This window comes from Populus alba, chromosome 1, assembly GCF_005239225.2.
Source record: "Populus alba chromosome 1, ASM523922v2, whole genome shotgun sequence".
NCBI classification, from domain to species: domain Eukaryota; kingdom Viridiplantae; phylum Streptophyta; class Magnoliopsida; order Malpighiales; family Salicaceae; genus Populus; species Populus alba.
The window spans coordinates 29,957,278-29,980,939 of NC_133284.1; the positions used below are offsets into that span (position 1 = coordinate 29,957,278).

At 33.9% G+C, this 23,662-nt stretch overlaps 4 protein-coding genes across 5 annotated transcripts; 2 read left to right on the forward strand and 2 right to left on the reverse strand.

Moving 5' to 3' along the window:
• Positions 1-1,366: 1,366 nt before the first annotated feature.
• LOC118032976 (sugar transport protein 14) lies at positions 1,367-4,500 on the forward strand. The gene is made up of 4 exons (XM_035037788.2): positions 1,367-1,955; positions 2,764-3,086; positions 3,170-3,799; positions 3,891-4,500. The coding sequence occupies exons 1-4, from the start codon at positions 1,814-1,816 to the stop codon at positions 4,344-4,346; spliced, it is 1,551 nt and encodes a 516-aa protein (XP_034893679.1). The 5' UTR covers positions 1,367-1,813; the 3' UTR covers positions 4,347-4,500.
• A 141-nt stretch (positions 4,501-4,641) lies between these two features.
• Positions 4,642-10,983, reverse strand: LOC118032977 (uncharacterized protein At5g02240). The gene is made up of 9 exons (XM_035037789.2): positions 10,564-10,983; positions 7,835-7,947; positions 7,623-7,676; positions 7,430-7,514; positions 7,187-7,292; positions 6,599-6,685; positions 6,385-6,482; positions 5,661-5,770; positions 4,642-5,020 (listed from the first exon to the last, which is right to left on the reverse strand). Exons 1-9 carry the CDS (start codon positions 10,862-10,864, stop codon positions 4,955-4,957), a joined length of 1,020 nt encoding a protein of 339 aa, XP_034893680.1. The 5' UTR covers positions 10,865-10,983; the 3' UTR covers positions 4,642-4,954.
• A 2,244-nt stretch (positions 10,984-13,227) lies between these two features.
• Positions 13,228-18,438, forward strand: LOC118032975 (pseudouridine-5'-phosphate glycosidase). 2 transcript variants are annotated; one of them, XM_035037787.2, is made up of 13 exons: positions 13,228-13,410; positions 13,478-13,574; positions 13,834-13,944; positions 14,749-14,831; positions 15,349-15,408; positions 15,515-15,566; positions 15,834-15,940; positions 16,020-16,097; positions 16,737-16,782; positions 16,886-17,006; positions 17,103-17,188; positions 17,342-17,425; positions 17,964-18,438. In XM_035037787.2, the coding sequence occupies exons 1-13, from the start codon at positions 13,333-13,335 to the stop codon at positions 17,975-17,977; spliced, it is 1,017 nt and encodes a 338-aa protein (XP_034893678.1). In that variant the 5' UTR covers positions 13,228-13,332; the 3' UTR covers positions 17,978-18,438. The 2 variants fall into 2 exon arrangements, with proteins under 2 accessions (XP_034893678.1, XP_034893677.1); XM_035037786.2 differs by having other exon boundaries at positions 13,230-13,410; positions 15,515-15,575.
• Positions 18,439-22,430: 3,992 nt separating this feature from the next.
• LOC118032973 (protein GAST1) lies at positions 22,431-23,537 on the reverse strand. Its single transcript, XM_035037782.2, has 4 exons — positions 23,195-23,537; positions 23,045-23,101; positions 22,913-22,946; positions 22,431-22,807 (listed from the first exon to the last, which is right to left on the reverse strand). The coding sequence occupies exons 1-4, from the start codon at positions 23,267-23,269 to the stop codon at positions 22,626-22,628; spliced, it is 348 nt and encodes a 115-aa protein (XP_034893673.1). The 5' UTR covers positions 23,270-23,537; the 3' UTR covers positions 22,431-22,625.
• Between the last annotated feature and the right edge of the window lie 125 nt (positions 23,538-23,662).

The window sequence follows — 23,662 nt, forward strand, 5'->3', positions numbered from 1 at the left end:
AAATGATGTATCTCAATTCACAACTTGTTAAATACATAAGAATGAAACTATATAAAAAAAAAATGGACATAAAAAATCAATTATGGTCAACTAAAGTTAGTATGATAAACATGTAACCTTGGTAATCAGGGTTAAGACAACTTCAGATATTCTGCCTAATTCATGATTCGTTTCTTGAGATTGAAATAACCCGATAAAAAAATAAAAATCATTATTATAAGGTTTTTTTTTTTTTTTAAAAAAAAAAACCTTGTTAGATTTTCAAACTTGTGACTTGGGTTATTAGACTCGAAACACTATAATTGAAATAATTATGAAATTCAATTCTCAATCAATCAAATATTTTAAAAAAAAATTTCAATTATACAGAAGGATTACAAAATATATAATTAAAAACCAAGGATCAAAACCGAAATACAAAATAAAATTTTTATTTAACTGAAATGTGAAATTGAAAAGAAAAAACAAATTAGTAGAAGGATTCAAAAAATCAAAAGAATAAAAATAAAAATTAATATAAATAATAAAATAGTGTGGTTGCCTTCCATGTGTCTCTGATGTTTTTTTATCCAAATACCAAATCATTCTATAACTAATATCATATTAACGTAAAAATCTTGTGAAAAGACAAAAAAAAAACAATTAAAAACCATTTTTAATTTATTAACTTTCAGTGACATTTTAGTTATTTCACAATATTTTTTTATATCTAGTCATATAAAATTACTTATTGTCTTACATGATAATAACAAAAAAATTCCATTTTAAAAATACCAAATTGCCCTAAAAAATCGGTATCGGATTTTTTGCTTTTATAAGTATTTCAGTCTATTCTGTATAATTTTAAAATAGAAAAAAAATATACTCACTCCTAACCAATTTGATAATAACTAGTTTCAATTGTTTTTTTTTTTCCACGAGGAAGACAAAAACATCGTTATACTGTACAAGTAAATAGAGTCGGCATCTACACTCGGAATTGTTTTATCTGGCCTCGTCCACTGTTCCCTGTCCACCCTGCCTGTCATTATCGCCATCAAATAGCGAATACGGACATGGACAATGCAGCTAGACATAGTTGGCATCTGTGAAGAAAAATGGACTCTTTATTGTTATAAACAACAACTTACCAAAATATATTTGCAAGTGGGTGCTGTATACTTTAAACCTCAATTATAAACCACTAAAATAACATGGATAAGGTTGATGTGATGACTTCAAGAACCAGTAATCCTAGTCAAAGAAAAGAAAAAGCTATGAATCCATTGGCCCAGAAAAAGAAATTAATCCCGTCATCTAAGGAACAAATTGGCAATCCCTCCTTATCCATGTCAAGGAGTTCCCATGGTGTTAAGTTCTATTCCACTTCACCGTCACTAATCTCATCTTTAATCTTTTGCAATCGTCTGGGAAAACTCTACAGTCTCAGCAACAGAATTATATTAAAAAATACATCCCCTCTTGGTATATATGTATATATACGTTGTTAGATGTGCATATCAATAATAATAATAAATACAATAATCTAAGTTATCAACAGTTCATGAAAGTTTGTCCTTGTTCCGTAGACGTAAAAAACAAAAGATTTTTTTTTTTTTTAAGGAATTAAACAAAGCTTATTAGATATATTTGAATTTGATTGTTTATAGAATATTGAATATTAATGCAAGCACCTCAGCAGTTGACTTGCAAAAACAGACAACAGATTTTCTCTTTATATCTCTACTCTCCTTCCCATTCCAGTTAGTGTCCTCTCATGTTCTGATAGCAGAATTTTGAAGAGAGGGAGAGGGAGAACAGTAGAGAGAACGCGATGGCAGGAGGGGCGTTTGCTGATGGAGCAACCCTAAAGAGGGCTCATCTCTACGAGTATAAAACCACTGGTTACTTCATCTTTTCTTGCCTTGTTGCAGCAATGGGAGGGTCCCTTTTTGGGTATGATCTTGGTGTATCCGGTTAGTATCTCTTTTACTTCTTGTGTTTCTTGACCAGTCTTTAAAGCTTTAGCCTTATCTTTTATGTATATGGATCGTGGGTACAAAATATCTGTCCAAACATTAGTTAATTAGATGCCTTTCTCTTATTAAAACATGAGCAACTTCACTATAGAATATAATGAAATTGGTAGTGGTCTTGGCTCGTGGATTTATCATCATCTGCATAGTAATTAGTAAGAGCAATGAGGAACCAAAAAGTTAAACAATTTGGAGACAAGTTGGTTTACAGGCGCGGCAGGCTCTACAAATGAAGAGCACCACAAATGAGCCCCATCATTTGATCTTTCTTTTCTTTGCTTCTCTTTTCAATCTGATAATTGCAAGGGAATTGAAATAGGCAAAATGTTTTCTGGAGAAAACTGTTATGGCAGATTATACATACATGTACATGTATGGTGTTAAGACTTTTCTGGTTAAACGAAATTGTGCATGCAGACTGATGAAACAGAAACTTTAGTTATTACATGTATTTTTCATTTTGATTAGAATATTTGCACGATATCCTCTCTCAAGATCATAGAAATTAATATCTAGAGATCAGAATATAGGTAGGACCCCAGCTTCACCCTGATTCGTTCTATAAAAAAACCAAGAACAGGTTACTTTTGTAAGTAACTTTTAATTAACAAACCGTTCATAGTTCAAAGTAGATTTAATATGCTGATATAGAATGTTTGCATTGCACATCGGTTCATGTTCAAGCAAAACCCACTCTACACTCGTTGCAAAAGAAGACGATAGCTTACCATGAGAATGGATGTTTCAGGTGGAGTGACTTCCATGGATGATTTCTTAAAGAAATTCTTTCCACAAGTGTATAGAAGGAAGCAGCAGCATCTCCATGAGACCGATTACTGCAAATATGACAACCAGATACTTACACTATTTACATCTTCATTGTACTTTGGGGCCCTTATTTTCACATTTGCAGCATCCCACTTGACCAGAAGTAAAGGCCGGAAAGCAAGCATAATTTGTGGATCATTAAGCTTCTTTTGTGGAGCTATTATCAATGCATTTGCAATGAATATTGCAATGCTGATCATAGGAAGATTACTTCTTGGGGTAGGCATTGGATTCAGCAACCAGGTATGCTTAATGCTCCCTAAGCTAAAAAAGTATTATAGCATGCCTCTTAATTTTCTTACAGCATTTTTGTTCTAATGGTACAGGCAGTTCCCTTGTATCTGTCAGAAATGGCTCCTGCAAAAACCCGTGGCCGATATAATCAGCTGTTTCAATTAACAACCTGCCTGGGGATCCTTGTGGCAAACCTTGTAAATTACGGAACTGAAAAAATCCATCCATGGGGTTGGAGGCTATCTCTTGGTTCAGCTACAATCCCTGCAATTTTAATGGGTGTTGGTGCTCTTTTCCTTCCTGAGACCCCCAACAGCCTTGTAGAACAAGGAAAATTAGAAGAAGGCAGAAAAGTATTGGAGAAAGTTAGAGGTACAACTAACGTTGACGCTGAGTTTGCTGATCTTATTGATGCAAGTAACGAAGCAAAAGCCATAAAGCACCCTTTCAGGAATCTTCTTACACGGAAGAATCGCCCACAATTGATAATAGGCGCTCTGGGAATCCCAATGTTTCAACAGCTCACTGGAATGAATTCTATACTCTTCTATGCTCCTGTCTTCTTCCAAAGCTTGGGTTTTGGGTCAGGAACTTCTCTTTATTCATCTGTCATTACCAGTGGTGCACTTGTTGTCGGAGCCCTCACGTCAATGGCATTAGTAGACAAATTTGGCAGAAGAACTTTCTTTATTGAAGCTAGTATTGAGATGTTCTGCTACATGGTAATTAGAGGAACCGAACAAGCCAAGCCTCAATCGATTCTTTAGCATTTCTCTACGGCTCTGAATACTAACTCAATTGTTTGATCTGCAGGTGGCTTTGGCTATAACTCTGGCCCTGAAGTTTGGACAAGGAGTAAATCTCCCGAAAGCAATCAGCGTGTTCCTCGTCATTATCATTTGCTTGTTTTGCTTTGCTTATGGAAGGTCTTGGGGTCCTCTAGGGTGGTTGGTTCCGAGCGAGCTCTTCCCACTGGAGACAAGGTCAGCTGGCCAAAGCATTGTTGTCTGTGTCAACATGATCTTCACAGCTTTGATAGCACAATGCTTTCTCGTGTCTCTCTGCCATCTTCGTTATGGGATCTTTTTGATCTTTGCCGGCTTGGTCGCTTTCATGGGCAGCTTCATCTTCTTTCTCCTTCCAGAAACAAAGCAAGTTCCAATAGAGGAGATATATATCCTCTTCCAGAACCATTGGTTCTGGAAGAAAATAGTAGGGGATGGCACTAATGATGATGGATTGGATGGAAAGAAGGGACAACCAAATTAGAACAAATCTCCAGATTCGGGGAAAACTTCTCCTTTTCAAGTTCATTGTTTAATTTTCCTTTCGATTACATTTCTGTAGATAATGTTTGTCTTTGGTTAGGCATTTCTATGGATAAATACACATTCAATCCTGGCAGTACTGTTTTTGCCAAGCATTTCCTCTCTCTGTTTATTATTTTTGGTGGAATCAAGTTGTTTTAAAAATTGAATATTCCTATGACTAATATCCAAGGAAGGGTTGTTTCCATTACTTTTGAATCGAAATCCAACACTCAAAAAGAACCACACCAGATAAAGGAAGAAAAGAAGAGACCTCTCGAACTTGTCTCTTGTATCCACAGAGATTCCTCTTTCTTAGACCATGACTCTTGCATAATGACACCATAGATATTTCTCCAGTTGTAAAAAAAATGACCCCTCCTTTTAGCTTTTCATTAACATTAACAACAAAGTAGTGATGCAATCTTCTGTGTTCACAGGATTGTGCATATGCCTGTCTTTAGTTGTTAAAACAACGAAGAATACTATACAAGCTCGGAAAGTCATCAGATTCAACTGGACAGTGTATATAGTTTGTATACTTCTCTCTACATTTCTCATCGGAGGACATCATTGTGATTGAGGATTTTTGAAAAGCTCTTTCCACTTTCGCGGATCACATCCAGGACCTTCTCCCTGCACAAGCAATAACTTCGGTTCAATAATGAAGCAATTCCTCAAATCATATGTCCACAAGAGATAGTTTTAAAGATAACTAGACAATAATTTGGTTGGGATCAAGGGGTTTGCTCCCCTGCAGTTTCAAGTTCGAACCCTGTGGTTGTTAATATAATGGTCACTGGAGGCTTATATGGCTGTTAACTTCAGAGCCTGTGACATTAGTCGAAGTACACAAAAGCTGGTCCGGATACTCATATTAATTAAAAAAAATAACCAGACAACAATGTGGCAACAAGGATGATTTGGAAAGGACTGCAGGAATACACACAAATGGAGCGGAAACAAATTATACCTCGTCAAAATTTAGTGATTGAATGATATCACAGACTAAGTGATCTAGTTGTCAAAGGTGGTGAATGTGCCTTCATACATTCACCACACAGGAGTAAGGTCACATCACTTGCCATATGGTAGGAGGGGGGAAAAAAAAAGGTCCTTGAAGCCATATAGCAATAGTATGCACCTTATCAACATGATAAATCGACAGCAGGTTCTATGGGCACCTAAAAGGGAAAACAATTTGGACTGAAACTTTTGTCAACCTATTACTCTATTGTTCCATAAAGTTACGGAATAATTTTCATTACAAACATACCTCAACTGAGTTGATTTCATAAATTTCACCTTCGGTAAATTCAATGTCCAATGCCTGAATGCAAGCTTCAGCTACCACAATTCTGCTAACTTCTCCAACAAGCTTATCTCCTGCAAACCCAGATAAAAATTCAATAAAAAGAAGAATCATGTGAAAGAGAGGGGATATCAGAACTGTTGGATGCAAACAAGGCATACAAAACATAAGAAGTGCTGCCACTTTCAGCAATGGAAAGATTGACATAATTGTATCCCAAAAGATCTTGTTACAAGAGGATTCTGTTATCATCTAATTCATGATGAAGCTTGAGAAAACCAAGGTACCAGCATTTTTTAAAAATTACGAAAATGGTATGATGAGAAAAGAATGGATTTTATCATTGGGCAATGGTCACGAAAAAACACTAGAGAAATAACCCAACAAGATAGTTTTGATGCATATCAGCCAGTATAATTATCAAGCATTAAACTCGTATAAAAAAATATTTTATTATGTTCAGTTCATCCTAAGGAATGTAGGTTCATGATAGAGTCGTTGTCGCAATGTAGTGTTAAATTCCAAGCTGCACACTTCAGATCCCAAATGAAGAATGAAAAGAAAATCCCAAGATAGCAATAACAATGAACACCACAACCCCCCTCCTCGTAGCACCTTATTCACCAGAAAGTAAAATGACCATTGGATTATAGAATCCCCATCTTAAAAACACAACAAGATTGTGTACCTTGACCAATGACAACTGCACGCCTTTGCCCAGAAGTAGCTTTGAGCAAGGTATTTAGATCATATGATGTGTAAGGTCCATCTGTTAATCTACCAGGTCTGAAAACATACATGTAAGAACATATAGGCTTGCGCTGCAAATTAAAATTCTTCTGCAGTTCCTAAAATAAATCTCTAAGTTTCCAACATCAAGCGGGGGTAAAGTATTTCCAAACCTTATTATAGTAAATGGAAGACCAGATTTGAGAACAAAATCTTCCCCCATTTTCTTATACTTGAGAACGCCAAAAAGATTCATAATGCTGCAAGGAGACAATATGAAACAAATGAATTTAATCCAAGACAAAACATGGTAGCAGGTGTTTCATTTGTTTTGTTAGAAAAAAGAAGCCCAGGGATTGATATCCACTTTAAGCAGGATTTCAAATATTTCCAGAGACTGAAGAAAAGATGAATCCTTACATTTATTCAAATATGCTAGCCTATACAGGCTCCCAAGACATTGCAAGGTTAGAAACAAAGGGCTGGTCTAGAAGCCAAATTGAAGTGTAAATATCTCACTCTAATGAATGTGTGCCAACCCAACCACCCAGATAGGCTTGACTTTATATGGAGTAAGCTTCAATTAGCCAAATACCTTGAAACTATTGTTAAACTGTTCCTGCTACAACTAAGTATTTCTAGATGGATAATCAGAAATGACGTTACTATTTCATTTGTTGCTTAATGTAATCAACTCTTTGATTTATTGATTTCAAACACAGTCAAGCTATAGGCCCGCTGCAAATACAACTCATTCTCACCTCCATGGTAGTTCGTTGAATTTGGTTACACCAACTGATGAAACAAGAACAATTCTTTTAAGTGTTGAGGGCAATGCAGAAACAAGATTCCTGACACCCTCCCAATCTTCAGAAAAAACAACACAGTCAATGTAGGCATAAACTTCTGTCAGATGGAGTGTGTTTGTGTATGTATTTTCATGAGTTGAAGAGATGAGAAAGTTAAACACTTTCAAAATAATATGCAGCTGGTAAACTTCTGACCTGTTCTTTCTGGTGTATTATCTCCATCCCATCGCCTTGAAGGAAAAGCTGTTGTCCCAGTGCAGCAGATCACATGTGTGACTCCCTGCAATATAAATTTACAAAACTTTAATAACTAGATTGTAAACTAGCCAAGCATTTTTGGCATCCTCCAGAAATATGAGAAAAAATATATAGGTAGATGAACACAAACCTCGAACAAAGATGGATCTAGATCCTCTGGGTTCCGAGTGTCTCCTTTATATACCTAGAAAGTTTTAACAGCTCTTTATGATCAAGTTTTACATCCTGAGGAAAGAAAACAAGTTTGAAGCGAGGAATTTGTATGCACCAGAATGCTAATGAAAATGGTATAAGGTGATAATGATCAGGAAAGAAGGATCAATCAACAGATAAAATAGGCACCTGCATTTTCTCCTCATCTTGTTTGCCAAACAGTGCTACTGCTTTCTCCGGATCTCGCAGTAACAAACGTGATTTAATATTCCGGTTTAGCAATGCTGCCACTACAAGCTGCCCTGAAAAGGGAGCAAAATGCTAATATTTAATGTAGTAGAGAAAACTGTAGGTAGCATTTAGTTACCGTGGGTCATTAAAAAACAAACACAGAAGAGACAGAGACATAATATGTCTCTCGGATTATTTTTTAGTAAATTTATATATTTTCAAAACATGAAGAACATGAAACATGTCTCATTATCTCTATCTATTCTGTTCTGAAACAGAAACCAAACACTAACTTAATAAACTATCTAACAGTAAAATGTAAACAAAGAATCGGTCACAAGAACTGCATTATTGATAATTCGGAGTTTAACAGGAACCAAAATGATCCTGCCTTGATAAAAGATAGGGAAATGCGTGACAGTTATGTTGTTCCCTGTTCTTAAAGTAGTAAAGGGACTTGAAATCCAGCCATCCCCCCTCCCCCAGCTTTATAGTTACTTAAGCCCCGTAATGTACCTTCATAAGTTCCAAATGTGACGCATGTTTTACCTGTTTATTTCATCATATAATGTTCGAAGGCTTGGCCACAACCATGCATTTGCAATAGCACGAATTAACTAGTAGGTTAAATTCCTCCGAAGAGTGCACAACAAAATCCCTCACAAATTCAATACCTGTGCTAAAACTTGCATGTTAAAATAGTGTCCTGCAGACAACAGATACCCTTCATGGAAAACATGATTTTTTTATCAACGCAAGTGGAAGGGCAGTATAGGATATAAAATAGAGGAAGTTTAATATTAAGTTTGGGAGCTAAAATAAGGAGGGGAAAGGAGGAAGTGGAGGAAAATGGGAGTAGGCAATGCAGTTTGAGCTAAAATAGATTTCCTTTTGGGTCGCCAAAAATTTCCTCTCACTTGTGGGAGGAAATCAAAATACAGAAATGCAAAATCTTGCTTCAAAATTTGTAACATAAGTCAACAGATACAACAAAGCCGTGTAATAAATCAATAATATACGGTAAAAGATACAATTTATAACTTTGCCCTTTCTTTTCAACTCACGCAACAAAACAAGAGAAATTTAATTAATGAGGAAGTTCAGTTTCACTTCCTTTTCTTTTCCTCCCAAATCTATGACGGATTGATATCTTTTTAGCACAAGCATTATCACTAACAGCTAGCAACAACTATTCAATCAACCACAAGTATCAATCATTTCATGAAATTACAAAATGTTAGTTGATGTATTTTTAATTTTAATTTTAATTTTTTAGCCTAAGACCGTATCAAAAGACATGAAATAGAGAGTGATAACTCAATATATTTAGACTTGACAGAATATCAGACCAGATAACATGGGTCTCACTTGTTTTTAGACCCAACATCTTTGAATTCAACTACGTGCTGAGTCCAAATGAACATAGATCTGGTGAGTTACAGACCCAGTGTTCTTAGATTCAGCTATGCGTTGAACCCAAGTGAATATGAATTTGATGAGACGTCGGACCCAACATCCTTATATTTAGTTACGCGCTTAGTCCAAGCAAACATGGGTCTAACAAGCAGCCAGAATCATCACCCGTGGACTTAGCATCGTACCAAGTCCAGGTAGGTATGAGCATGACGATCATTAGAGGCCTCATGTTGGGTCATAAGGCTTTATTTGTTTATTCTTACGACTTTTAACATAAAATATAAAAATCAATAATACTCATATCTCAACACTTCTAGGTGTATAAAAGTCTTCTGCGAGCCCATTGTATTCCTGTCAATATTAATATCGTGTAAGAGATATTTGTCCCTTATTAATGTTATGGAAATGATATGTATTCATTATTAATGTTTTGTAATTGATACTTATCATCTTTTAATACTATCAAGAAAAAATGATATTTTAAATCTTTTTATTCAAACAACATGACAAGGTTCAGAGGTTATAAATGATCCTTGAATCAACCAATTAAAGTGTTTACGATTTTTCTCGTATTCACACTTTAATTTACAAAGTATTTATCATACAAAAACATAAACAACACTCTTGTGTTTGAAATTTAAAATTTATTCTTTTATTTATTGCAATCTTTTATTAAACAATCACTAACTTTATCATATAAGAATCTCTAAATCTCACAAAAAAACTGTTTTGCAGGTTTCGATCTTTCTATCACCAATCATCATCTAATTCCCAAGCTTTAGTGAAGAAAACATTGAATTAAAAATGTGATTAAAATTGATATAAACATGTGATTAATCAACATCAATATCTTGATTATTGAGATTTTAGAACATCATTATTAGTGTACTATAACAACTAGGTTTACTCACACCCCACGATCTAAAGATACGATTAACTTCATTATCTAAAAGTCTCTATATCTAAAATAAAAAACTGTTTTTGCAGGTCTTTAGCTTTTTATCATTAATCATGTGCTCTCCAAGCTTTAGAGAAGAAAAAAATGACATGAAAATATGATTAAAATTCACATGAACGTGTAATTAATCAAAATCAAATATCTTCATTATGAACATCATTATTAGTGTACTATAACAGCTAGGTTTACTCACACCCCACGATCTAAAGACAATACCACAAATTGTTAATTCATAAATAACAGTACCATTAGACCACAAATTGTTTGCACGTGAACGCATCATTATCAGTGGCAGGGTATTATAAGTGCGTACCGACACCACCAGAGCCACCAACGACGAGAACAAGCTTGGAGGAAGAAGGAGGGGTGGTTTCAGAGTCAAGGGTAGCCTCTGAATTCGGCGACTGATCAATCACTTCTTCTTTCACCGCATGAGCAACTAAAGGTGATGCCATCCTTCTTCTAGAGCTAGCAAAGCACTTAAAAGAGCCATACTCAGAAGAGGTATTGAGAGGTAGAAGAGGAAAGGGATGGATTCTTTGAGGGTGATTTGGGAATTTTTCAAGTGTAAGCGGAAAGTCAGTGATGGCAGTGAAGGAGAGGTTGGAAGCCATGAAGAAAGAAGTGGCAGAGCTCGCTGGAAAACTGAAAACGGTTGGGTTTTGTGATGGTTATGTTACCAGCAGAGATTTCATTTACAAGAATGTCCTCCTGTGTTCTGTGTTGTTTAAAATGTCAATAAAAAAAGCTTTTCTTTTTCTTCACTATAAAAATATTGAATGGCCGAAATACAAAAGCTCCTTGTTAACCTCAAAAGGCCACTTGTAGGTGTCTGGATAACAATAAATTGAGTCCTTCAAATATTTATTCAATTTTCTTCTTAGTGTCGTTTATATTTTAATGAGAAGAAGGAATAAAAATTTTATATCTGAAATTTAGCAATTGTGAGAAAGAAGAAGAAGAAGAAGAGAGTAAGCCTAAAGAATTACACTAACCATGTAAAAAAATCTTTATTTTTTCTTTTTTTTTCTTTTCACAATTGAGTTATTTTGAGCTTAAATTAAAATCAATTTGCATAGTTTTTAGGTGAAAGTATTGAATTGAAAAACAGATTACTCAAACAATAAAAACAGATAAAATAGATATCAAGTGTATAATTTATTTAAAAAGTTCATTTTAATCTTTTCATCTTTTAAACTATTTGGTTAATTAGTTCCAGTAATTTTTAAAAAATATATTTTAACATCAAATTTTTTTTTTTTTGAATGGAGGAGATAAAAGGGGATTTGAATTCTGACAATTTAAAGAGAAAAGTTGTCATTGAGAAAGCATTTAGTCATCAAAACAACCCTTGATTTAAAATATTCCAAATGACGGGATTAGTATTAGGTTTTTTTTTTTTCCATTGAAAACACCTAAAATATATATATATAAGCTCAAGAAAATTTTTGGTATTCAGGTTGATTTTCATGTTTCCGAGATTTTTTTTTTTTTAAGATTTTTGGAAGCAATGAATTAGTCTAACAAGGTTTTTAGGGTATTTTCCTACATGTGTTTTGAGTAAAATGCGTTGAAAATGTGTTTTCCAAATAAAAAAAGAACTTTATTTTTCTGAGCACACTAGTAGCTGGATTCTAGGATTTTAAACGACACGTAAATCTGGCCCATTAAACTAAAAATATAAAGGTCCGCATGAGCCTTTCCTTAATTGGGCCACACAATAGGCTTGACACACTAAGCCCAACAATGCCTAGCCTTATTGTTTCTTTTTTTTAAAAAAAAAAAATTATTATTTTTTATATTAATGGCTTTTTAATATGTGTTTTGTAAATAATTTTTAAATTTATTTTTTAATTAATATTCCTTCTCTGTGATTTTTCTGGGTTTTTTAGCCTTTGTTGAATAACAATTATTTTTTAATTATATTGTGAGTGTTTAAATTTTTTTATAGGTTAACATGATTTATCTGTAATTTTTTATATATATTTTATATAAATGAAATATTTTTTATAATATTTTTAATAAGTGCAACCATACATAATGTTTTTTTTTCTTTTTATTTTATTCAATAAATATTATGTACGTGTCAATCTTTATTACAAATTTATTTTCATAAACAAATTCATTAAATACAACTAGATAGATGATCCATGTTGTAATTTTAAATATCTTTATTACATTGGTCTCTTAATTTTTCTAATAATGTTTTTATTTATCATTAATTATTATTTTTTTATTTATTTACACAATTTTTTGTGATTTTATTAATTGTATTCATGCATAAGTTTTTTAAATTATATTTATGATTTTTTATATAAAAACAAGTTGACATGTTTAATTTTTATGATCATATATTGATATTTTCAATTTAATTCTTATTTTTATAATTTTTATAAAAATTTTATTGTTTTTAATTTCATCCATTTAATCTAAATTGATAATTTTTTATTTATTTTATTTATTTTTATCCTCATTGATCTTTAATTTTACATATATGTTTTTCTGTTTGTTATCATAGCCTTTTTTTTTTCTTTTCCATATGATTAAAATTTATTTAGTAGGTTGAGACTATAATTCAAGTTATTGATTTTTTTTTAAAAAACACCCAAATAATATTTAAATATTTTACTGAAAAAATAATATGGAATTACACTATAATGCCAGTTTCGATCTAGTATTTAAACATTTAATGTTTCTAGATAGAATATAATAATAATAATAAAATGTTTGATAGAATTAATTAAAAAATACACTTCCTCTGATTCCGATTAAAATGAAAAACTCCCTTTATAATTTGTAGAATATAAATATTTATAAAATAAAATAAGATTAAAGAGAAAGGAAGAATAAAAATATTTCAAAAAGAAAAAAAATGAAAGTAGACAAAGCTAAAAATTAAACTTATTTGTACATGGACATGGAGAGGTAAAAAGGACCAAACAAGAAAAAAAACAAACATAAAGAGGACCTATCTATCTGGTCGTTGGGATTATTGTGACCGACCTTCAGTAGACGCAACCAGCACCAAACTCCTCTTCTTTCCTTCTGCTCACTTTCGTGGACCAAAATAAAATAAAATAAAATGGAGTCTTCGTCATCAGCTCTGTCAAGATTATCGAATTTACATAGGCACCTTCACCCTCCACAATCAAACTCCAAGGCAAGATATTCACCATCTTTTTTATTTTTATCAGTTGGTTTTATATACTTAATGGTATTATTATCAGATTCAAGAAGGGTTGCTGAAGCTATCTCCAGAGGTTGCTGAAGCTCTTTCATCTGGGCATCCTGTTGTTGCTTTAGAATCCACTATTATTTCTCATGGTATCCTTTTCATATTCCTCAACTTATTATTTTTGTTAAATTTTAAACCTTTTTTCTAATTCTGGGTGTGCAATTTATTTTCATTTGATTTCCCGTTTACCTGTATCAAGTCCGTATTTTTACAGTGCAGTAGTAATGCGTGAGATGAGATATAGAAAGTGCTCAGCTTTCTTTCAATTTTTCGCATACATTTTGTAAAATACGTTCTGGGTATTGCTATTGCATGCTATGGCTTCTGATGGTTTTAAGTTATGGACAGGTATGCCTTATCCTAAAAACTTGAAAACAGCGAAGGAGGTGGAGGCAATTGTGAGGGAGAATGGAGCAGTTCCTGCCACCGTTGCCATTTTAGATGGTGTACCTTGCATAGGTATTTTCATGTTAAATTCTCTCTTTTCACTTTCTGTGCATGGTAATGAGAAGGCTCCCTTCATCATTGTGCTGCAGTGATCTTGATTTGGTAAAAGTAAAATAGATCGCAGCATATGAATTGGTTGATGGAGAGATCTCTCCTGATATTTTTTAATACTTTGGCAAACGTGCCACATGTTCATTCAATACAGCAAATACGTTAAATCATTAAATTGACTGAAGATAATTTAGGAATTATATTAATCCAGTGGCATTTTTTCTGTGTATTTGTCGTGCCAATTATGTTAGCTAGATCCTGAGGAAGACATCCTTACAGACCAGTTGTTAAAGATACATGTTAAATAAATTTAAGACCTTTTAGGAATTAGAGCCTGCGCATATTAACCAATTCTGTAAAATAAGAGAATGGCTTTGCAAGTTTAGAGGTTGAACTTTAAATGAATAGACTGTTGTCACAGAATCAATAAGAACTCTCTATTTCTGGATTAATAAGAAAAGGATAATTGGTGGTTATGTTGATGCTTTCTTGCTCCATGTTTTAAATACTGCACGTCATGCTTATTCACTTCATTTAGTTTAACTTACAAGGAGATATAATGAACTCTTTCCAGCAGTATTAGACTCCTTGCTATGCTTGCATTGGTTGGGGATGGGATTGAAGGGGGTTGGATATGCCTTTTGCTCTTCTCTCAATTGGCCTATCTGCTGCAATTGTGGAAGACATGAAGTTGCTTTGCCCATTAGATAATTACTCATGTTTTAATGTGATTTTCTCTTGTTTCTACGCTCATTATGTTTTTAGGTTTGAGTACGGGAGAGCTAGAGAGACTTGCTACTCTTGGAACTAAAGCACAAAAGACTGCTCGGAGAGACATTGCACATGTTGTGAGTAGCTTTGAATATGACTCGCTTTATGATGCATTTTTTTCTCTTGTAATACATGTATATAAAAGAACTGCAATGTAGCTTTGAGTACTTTCTCTCTTTATATTATTGTGCACTTGGGGAGTGTTTTGATCTGGTATCAATGTGCTAGGTCAATAATGCTGCAAGCAACTTTTGGTTGCACCTTGTTTGTTGATCAAGGTAGATCTCATGACAAAGAAATCAACCAGTTGTGTAAATTAATTTCTCATTGATTTATATGTAGTAAATTTTGATTGCTAAGAATTAGTTAAGTAATAAGTTTGTCAGCTAAAAAGATGTATCTCGGAGCAACTGCCTATGGAGATTTTAAGCACATGTAGGAGTAATATTATTTTGGAACCTGGGTAATTCCTGTGCTCATTGCTCTGTTACTCCTTACATGTTTGACATATGGAATCCTTAAACCAGTGCTGTAATATTTGATTGCTTGTTAAGTGTTGCAGCTAACTTTACATTCTTGTTTTTACCTTTTTAGGTGGCTAACAGAGGGAATGGTGCTACTACTGTATCTGCAACCATGTTTTTTGCTTCCATGGTGATCTCTCTGTTTCAAATTCTTATACTTTTTGCTGCAAATAAACAGCATTGTTGTATGGTTCAAATGTGTTCCTAATGTGGGTTTTCCTTATTAACCCATACAGGTTGGTATCCATGTTTTTGTTACTGGGGGAATTGGGGGAGTACATAGACATGGTGAGCAAAGTAAGTTCCATAATTCAGCTTCCATCTATATCCTGGTGATGTGGTCGGCCTAGCATTAGTAGCAGTCTCGTGTAGTGGGAGCACCCAATGCTCATGACTTGTTCATTGTGATCATGTGATGTTTGGAATACACATCCACTACTAATTCATTGCTGACGGGCAAACTTCTTTCTGGCCTGGAAGAACAGGGGGTGATTTTCATGAAACCTTATTTGATTGCTGGAATTGATATACATTTTTCTCATGTTTTCTTGGCAGCGATGGATATATCTTCTGATCTTACAGAGCTTGGCAGGACTCCAGTTGCAGTAATCTCTGCTGGAGTAAAATCTATATTAGATATTCCCAGAACCCTAGAATATTTGGTACACATCACCTTTTTTACCCCATATAACTTTGGAAGCAATTCAATTTCAGATGCTCATATCAGTTCTAAAAATACAGGAGACTCAGGGCGTTTGTGTTGCTGCTTATAAGACCAATGAGTTTCCAGCATTTTTCACAGAGAGAAGTGGCTGCAAGGTACACACCCATTCTCATGAATTGATACTTCATTTGAAGCTGCAATTTGCAAAACGCAAGTATCGTTAAACCTGTTAGGTTTGGCTGCAATGTATGCCCACTTTCTATGATTGCACCACCTGATGACTTTCCCTAATATTATCTGTCTGAGGAAAAAAATCCCCACCATGTTATGGTCCCTTGAATTTGTACTGTTTCTTTCAATCTGAGATACAAATAATGGTTCAAGTGTGCTTACATGGGTGCTGGAGTGGTTTAGGTGGACCAAATCAACCATATTGGTTGTGCTCACTGCACCTACCAGTTACAATAGCAGAGTCCAGTCTACCGTATTTCAGGCTACTTTGGTCTACCTAAGTCCAATTTTATCAAGATTTTCAAGGATCAGAACCTAGGACATGGGGTATACACAAGATGAACCCAAAAAAGATTGATAAGTCTTGTGATGGGCTTTATACAAGAGAAACACAAAAGACACATGCATCTGAAAATAATACTGCATTCGTGAAAAAGCCTGTGGCCATAAAAAATGTTGCTTCTACACTGCATTAATACATGGTGTCTGCAAGTTTTCTTTTTAACATGCAATTGCATATGATCTAATGAATTTTTCTTGTTGATTTATGACAAATAATACAGGTACATTGTCGTGTTGACACCCCAGATGACTGTGCTCGGCTAATAGGCAAGTGAAAAAATTTGGTCAATTTACCTTTATTCCACCCCCAACTCATGTAAGAATGAGAAGAATCATGAGTAACTGTGCTTCCTTTTTTTGTTAATTGCAGATGCGAACTTGAAACTTAAGCTTGGATCTGGAATTCTAATTGCAGTTCCAATCCCCAAGGAACACTCAGCTTCTGGAGGCTTAATCGAGTCTGCTATACAAATTGCCCTTAGAGAAGCTAGGTTGGAAATTTCTCGGCTCCATTTTATTTTCAACTTTTTTTGCTATTTATTATCTATTTTGCTTTAAGTTTTACATTTATGGAATTGGATCCTTAGGGACAAGAATATAACTGGCAATGCTGAAACTCCATTCTTGCTTGCAAAAGTGAACGAACTCACTGGAGGAGCCTCACTGGCATCTAGTATCCTTTCTCTTGTTCTTAACACCTGATATTCAAATTTGGGAAGTTTTATTTTGTGGCCACGAACTTGACATGTAAATAATCTTGCTCTGCTCATTTTCATAATTTCACTGTTGTTGTGATGATGTGAAGTTGATCTTAACTCAAGCTCAGACATTGCACTTGTGAAGAATAATGCACTTGTTGGTGCTAAGATTGCAGTAGCCCTTGCTCAGCTAAAAGAACATTCTAATAGAGGTAATCTTGATGTTTTGTTGATTTCTTAGTAAAAAGTACAAAAAAAAAAAAAAAAAAAAACCCGACATTTCTGGGTCTGCATAACCTTGTTTGTCTTTCTCTCAATCAGCTTGACTGTAAGGTTGCCATTATTATTTGTGCTTTCCTATATCATTTTTTTCTTGCATATTGTCATTTAGTTCTTCAAGTAGCAGAGCTTGTAGAGCAATGTTCACAAATCTTTTACTTGATTCTGATTGTTAGCCAAGACCTTCTCTAAAGAGTGACTAACAATAGGTATAGGCAACAGTACCTGTTCCATTTTGAAATGATTGCAAGTAAAAAGAATGCCGAAAACTTTTGGAGGCAAGGACTGGGGCATAGTAAAGAATTGCAATGCGTTACTGAACTTACAGGAATCTCAGATTCCTCTAGATAGATAATATTTTGCTCCATTTCTTTCTCCTCTATCTCCCTTGGTGGCCCTTTGTGATGCATTCCAGACCCTAGTTAGGCTGTCAGTTGTGATAATTTTAATTGATGTCTGATTTTTTGGCAGGAGATGCTGAGTGAACCCCATGCTCTCGAAATTGGCCTCATGTGGCAACCAATCATCTTTGCAAATTGGGAAGTCGGACTCCTCCTTCAGTAACGCATGCACATGGTGTCACATCAGGTGATCAAAGTTGAAAGCTGATTGAGAGCTTACAGCTAGGACTTTTGAGGTCAGTTGCTATTTAAGTCCCGGGATACTTTTGGTAGGGGGTTCAGGAGGTTCAAATTTAACCTTGGAGGGGGAGGGGGAGGGGTGGAGGTTTTTTAGGCACTGAGGGGTTTTTACCTCTCATAGGAATCCTGAGGAAAAATGCATTATTTACTTGGAACTTTCCTGAAAGCAGGAATCTATTTCGGACTAAAGTTACCGGTGCTGAGGATTGCAACTCAAAGGGCAGTTTCATTTAGAACCCTAATAATCTGTTTATGTATATTTGGAAAGATCTATTTTAATTGCCCCTGCAAGCTTAGATTCTTGAGATTGACCCTCAAAAATGCCTTGAGAATCCAGCTAAGAAATCAAACCAAGGCCCCTTGTCATGGAACCTTAACCACATTAAATAAATTTTAAACTCTAATAGATTGGTTTCATCATTATCAGTAACCTTAACAACAGAGGACTAGCAACTTTTTTGTTCTTGGGAAGCCCATTAAAGAACTCTAAAAGGCTTGGGAAAGCACTGTAGTTTCCCCACACCTTTTAATTGTACTTATATATATATATTATTTTTTGTTTTCATTTTTTTCTGTATTTGTTTTGGTTTTTTATGCCTTTATGGGTTTTTTTTGGCTTTTTTCTTAGTTTTTTTTCTTTTTAATTTTTTTTGTTTAATTTAGTTTGTTAATTGATCCCGAGTTTGACGGGTTAACCTGGTTTGATGAGTTAACTAGATATTTTTTTTTTGTTTTTTTCTTTTTAATTAATTTTTTTTCATTTAGTTTAGTTTGTTAATGTTAAATTTCTTTGTATTTAATTATCAGACTTTCATGACACGTATTCCAAGCTTGACAGGTTAACCCAGTTAATTATGGGCTAACCCGTCAATTTTTTTAATTTAATTATTAAACTTTCATGACGCGAATCTAATGTTTGACGGGTTATCCTGGTTTGAAAGGTTAATAAGAACTCTAAAACGCATAGCTTTTTCACTGTAGCTCAAGTTGTTTTTTTTTTTCGTTTTTTCTTTTGTGGCATTTTTATTTTTTTTCTGTAGCAGTTTTTTTTTTTTTTGCTTTTGCTTTTGTTTTTTTAAATGTTTTTCACTGTAGCTCAAGTTGTTTTTTTTTCGTTTTTTCTTTTGTGGCATTTTTATTTTTTTTCTGTAGCAGTTTTTTTTTTTTGCTTTTGCTTTTGTTTTTTTAAATGTTTTTTCACTGTAGCAGCTTTTTTTTTTTTTTTTTTTTTACATGTTTTTTTTTAACGCATGAGTTTTTCACTATAGCAGCTTTGTTTTTTTTTCCTCGCTTTTGTTTCTTATGTTTTTTACATATAATGTATTGCTGTGCACACAGTGAAACACTTGACTTTTTTTTTTCCCCTTTTGCCCATGGTTTTTTTTTTTTTTTTTTGCTTTTTTCTGTGTTTTTTTTCTTTTAATGAATTTTTTTTTTTGTTTAATTTAGTTTGTTAATGTGAAAAAAAAATTAATTCAGTTATCACACTTTCATTACACGGATCTCGGTTTTTTTTATATATATTAAGCTGGTTGAGAACTTAGCTTTGTAGCTTTTTTTTTTAAAAAAACACTATGGATTACTACAATGTTTCCCTTAAATGATTTTTGTTTGGCTACAGTGTTTCCCCCACATTTTTATTTTTTAAATTATCTTTGTTAAATTTTTTTTTTTTAATATTGAGTTGGTTGAGAATTTAGCTTTAGCTTTAGCTTTCCTCATGTTTTTTCATTATAATTATTATTATATTATATGACTGTTTTTTCTTTTGTTTTTTCTTTTTAATTTTTTTTAATGAATTTTTTTGTTTGATTTAGTTTGTTAATGTTAATTTTTTTTTTAATTTAGTTATCATATTTTCATGATACGAATCTCGGTTTGATGGGTTAACCTGATTTGACGAGTTATTTTTTTTCATTTAGTTTAGTTTGTTAAAGTTAATTTTTTTTCCTATTTAATTATCAGACTTTCATGACACGTATCCTGGGCTTGATGGGTTAACTTGGTTTGATGGGTTAACCCGGTTAATTCTGGTAAACCCGTTTTTTTTTTTATCTATTTAGTTATCAAACTTTCATGACACAAATCCCAGGTTTTACGGGATAGCTTGGTTTAAAGGGTTAACCCAATTAATTCAATTTCTTTTTTTTTCATTAGTTTTTTCCTCTCTGTTGATTTTTTTCTTTGTTTTTTAATTAATCTATTTAATTATCATACTTTTATGACACGACCTTATAGCCAGATCCACATCTAATATTCTTGGATCCAGTGTTACAGAGGAACTTGGTCATGCAAGTTTAATTTTATTATTAATATTATAAATATTTCTTAGGTCAGGCGTTGTAGCCAAACCCAAGATTTTTGGGTATAATTTTACAGAAAAACCCAAGATTTTAAATTTTTATACAAACAAAATGACCCGCGTCATCGCACGGGTATAAACTAGTAAACTAGTAAAACATGTGAAGTTAAAAGACAGGAAGCCGCTTATTTCACCATTACCGAATTCGAATTCGCAATCATCAAACTATATTAAAAGAGAAAATTGTCCAAATCCCTGAGGGTTTTTTTTTTTTTTATCTTTGCTTTCATTACTCAATTAATCCGAATATGATCGATAGTAAACTTAATTACCCCCCTTAATTAGAATTAGGAGTTTAAGGACTTGACAAAGTACGCAAAAGAGTATCCTAATGAATTATTTTCTTCATTTCGTACCAGGGACTCAATGTGTATTCATCTTACTTGAATTAGACAGGCAGCCAAGCCTTCTAAACAAAAATCAATTACTAATAACGTGTTATCCCGGGCAACAAAACACATGGACCTTCACCTCCCCAAGCCATGATCCATGTGCCCTAGCATTCTGCGCATGCATTTTAGGTCATACTGGGTATCCATCCTACTCTACAAGGACAATTTTAACCCTCAATTTCAAAAGATGGCACCTGGCTTTTGATTTGTGAAGGTTCCTTTTGTTTTAAAACTCATTCTGAAAAAAATCTTGGGATAAATTAGGCCACTAGCATACAATATAAGAAAAAAAAATGATGAATTAATGTAGTAACAAAAAGTTCTCTAGTGAAATAATATATTTTTGGATGTAGCGATTTTGAACCTTAATACTTGAATAATATCACAGTTTCAAGACATGACATGTAATTTATATCGTGTTTCTGAACCGCGATAATTATTTAATGCCATGATACTCAATTGCAACATTAATTAAATTCCAGTGCTCTTATTAAAGCACTGGAAGTTGAACCCGTTTGCTTTTCACTCGCGTCATCACCCCACTCTAGCCATTTTGGTGGCAAGTGGGGGAAATTTTGGTGGCAAAAAAACCCGATGCCTTATTCACCAAACGTGGATGGTGGTAGCATATCTATTAGAGTGATGCATTTTGTCATTCGAGCGGTGATTTGATGACGATTGGTCTTTTTTATCCTTTTCTTATTTTTTCTTTCTCGAGCCTTGATAGTCATGCAAAGTTTTTAAAAATTCAATTGTGTCCTCTAGTTTGTATTATTTTGGGTTTGGTCTTTATTTTTTTAATTTTTATTTTTTTTAGATTCGATGCTTCTTTAAGTTTATTTTGTTTTTAATTTCATCCCCTCATCATTTAATCTCATTAAATTATTTTTTTTATTCAATCTATTTCTCATTTCTTTTGATTGCTATTTTTTAATCCTTTGCATTATTTTTTTTTGGTTTAGTTCTCATTAGCTCGGGCTTTTTTTGAAGTTTTCTTTTTGTTGAACTTTGTTTTTTTAGCTAAGTGTTTCTTTTGAATTTTTTTTTTTTATCTCAATATCATATTATATGAATTGTAGGGTTATGAAGTTAGGCCAAGTGGATTTGGATTTTCTTTTTTAGAATTATATATATATATATATTATATATATATATATATTTTTTTTTTTTTTTAACATTAAGTTATTTTGGTTTTAAACTTCATGATTTTTTTATGGATTTTTTGATATTACATTCTAAGTCGTATTTTAGTAAATTTAACCTGGTTTATCGGTTTATCTCATATTATTCTTTTTTGAATATTATTTTTTGCGTTGAAAAAATTTAACCTTACTTCTACATTCAATTCCAGTTAGACCGCACAACCAAAGTTCGAGCAACACAAACCACCCTGTCCATGCTAAAAAATCCTTTTCACTTCTGGTGCAACAAGCTTGCAAACACAAGGAACATCCAATCTATAATTTTTTTTTTCTTACGAAATTAATATCGTTGTCTTAAAAAAAAAAACCCAATAAATTACTATAGATTAAAAAAAAGGACAAAAATATAACGATGTCGGCCTCATAAAATTTCCAACCAGGCTACATTTTGAATTCTAATGACATATAATAAGAGGTGCATGTTAATAGGGTATATGGTAAAAAGGGAAATGACTTGCTGACTGGTTACATATATAGCGATTACTGATAAATTAAGTAGCTGCTAAAAGGGGACGGTCCAGTAGAAACATGAATTTTCAAGGGCATTTGGGCCCTCCTCTCTTGGTCTTCCAGTTGTTGTAGCAAGGGCAAGACTGTTTGTTCCCATACGTGCCGGGAGGCACACACAAGCACTTTGCACAGCACTTTTGACAGAAGAACAAGCATGGCTTCTTGTACGCCGTCGCTGAGCACCTGGTGGTGCACCTTGGTGCACATTCTGTCCACAACAATTCGTGAATCAGCTGCAGTTTTGCCAGCTACCTAGCTCGCTTGGGTTAAACTCAAGAAAATTGGAAAGCAACAGAGAGAAAAGGCAACTCACCCTGAGGACGAAGACTGCCTTGAGTGGCCCCATACTGCAATACCCAGAAAGGAGTTAGCTTTGAAATAGTACAATATCATGCACTTCATGGATTGAAGAAGGGCACTTTGTAAGTGCTACATATAGTCTCACCATTGCATGGTTGCCCTGTCGTTGTGGCTGTGAAGCTGAGATTGGTGTTTTAAGAGCCTGGAAAACCAGTTCAATATGATCATTAGCATGAACGCAAGTTGAAGCAAGAATTTCTTGAAAGACAAAAGAGACAGCGTCGTGGATCCTTACCTGGTTTTGTCCTAGCAGAACAAGCACCAGCAGAGAGCATAACAAAATGACAATGCTTGATTTGCCCATTTTCATGGTGGGGAGAAATTAACAGTACAACAAGTGAGTTGGGATGGGATGGAAGAGAGTTGGTGTCGAGCTATGGTGGAAAGCAATGGCATTTATAGGCAATCGCCTGTCGGCTGGCTGAATTTATTGCTCAGTGGATAGATATATAAACTCGTTCAGGATTTTTTTGTGTGGGAACAGGAGGAGAGAATCGCAAGATATATTTCTCAGTACTGCTATATGGTTTTCTTTCCTTTATTATCAAATGACACATGTACCCTTCATAAAAAAAAGAAACATCATCGGAGTACCCTTCTCGTTCACAGAGCGATACGTTGGATTGTGGCTGGGCTTCTGTTTTTCTCTTACCTTTATCTTGCTGCCACCGTGAAGCTTATCTTCATCACTCGCCGCCCTTGC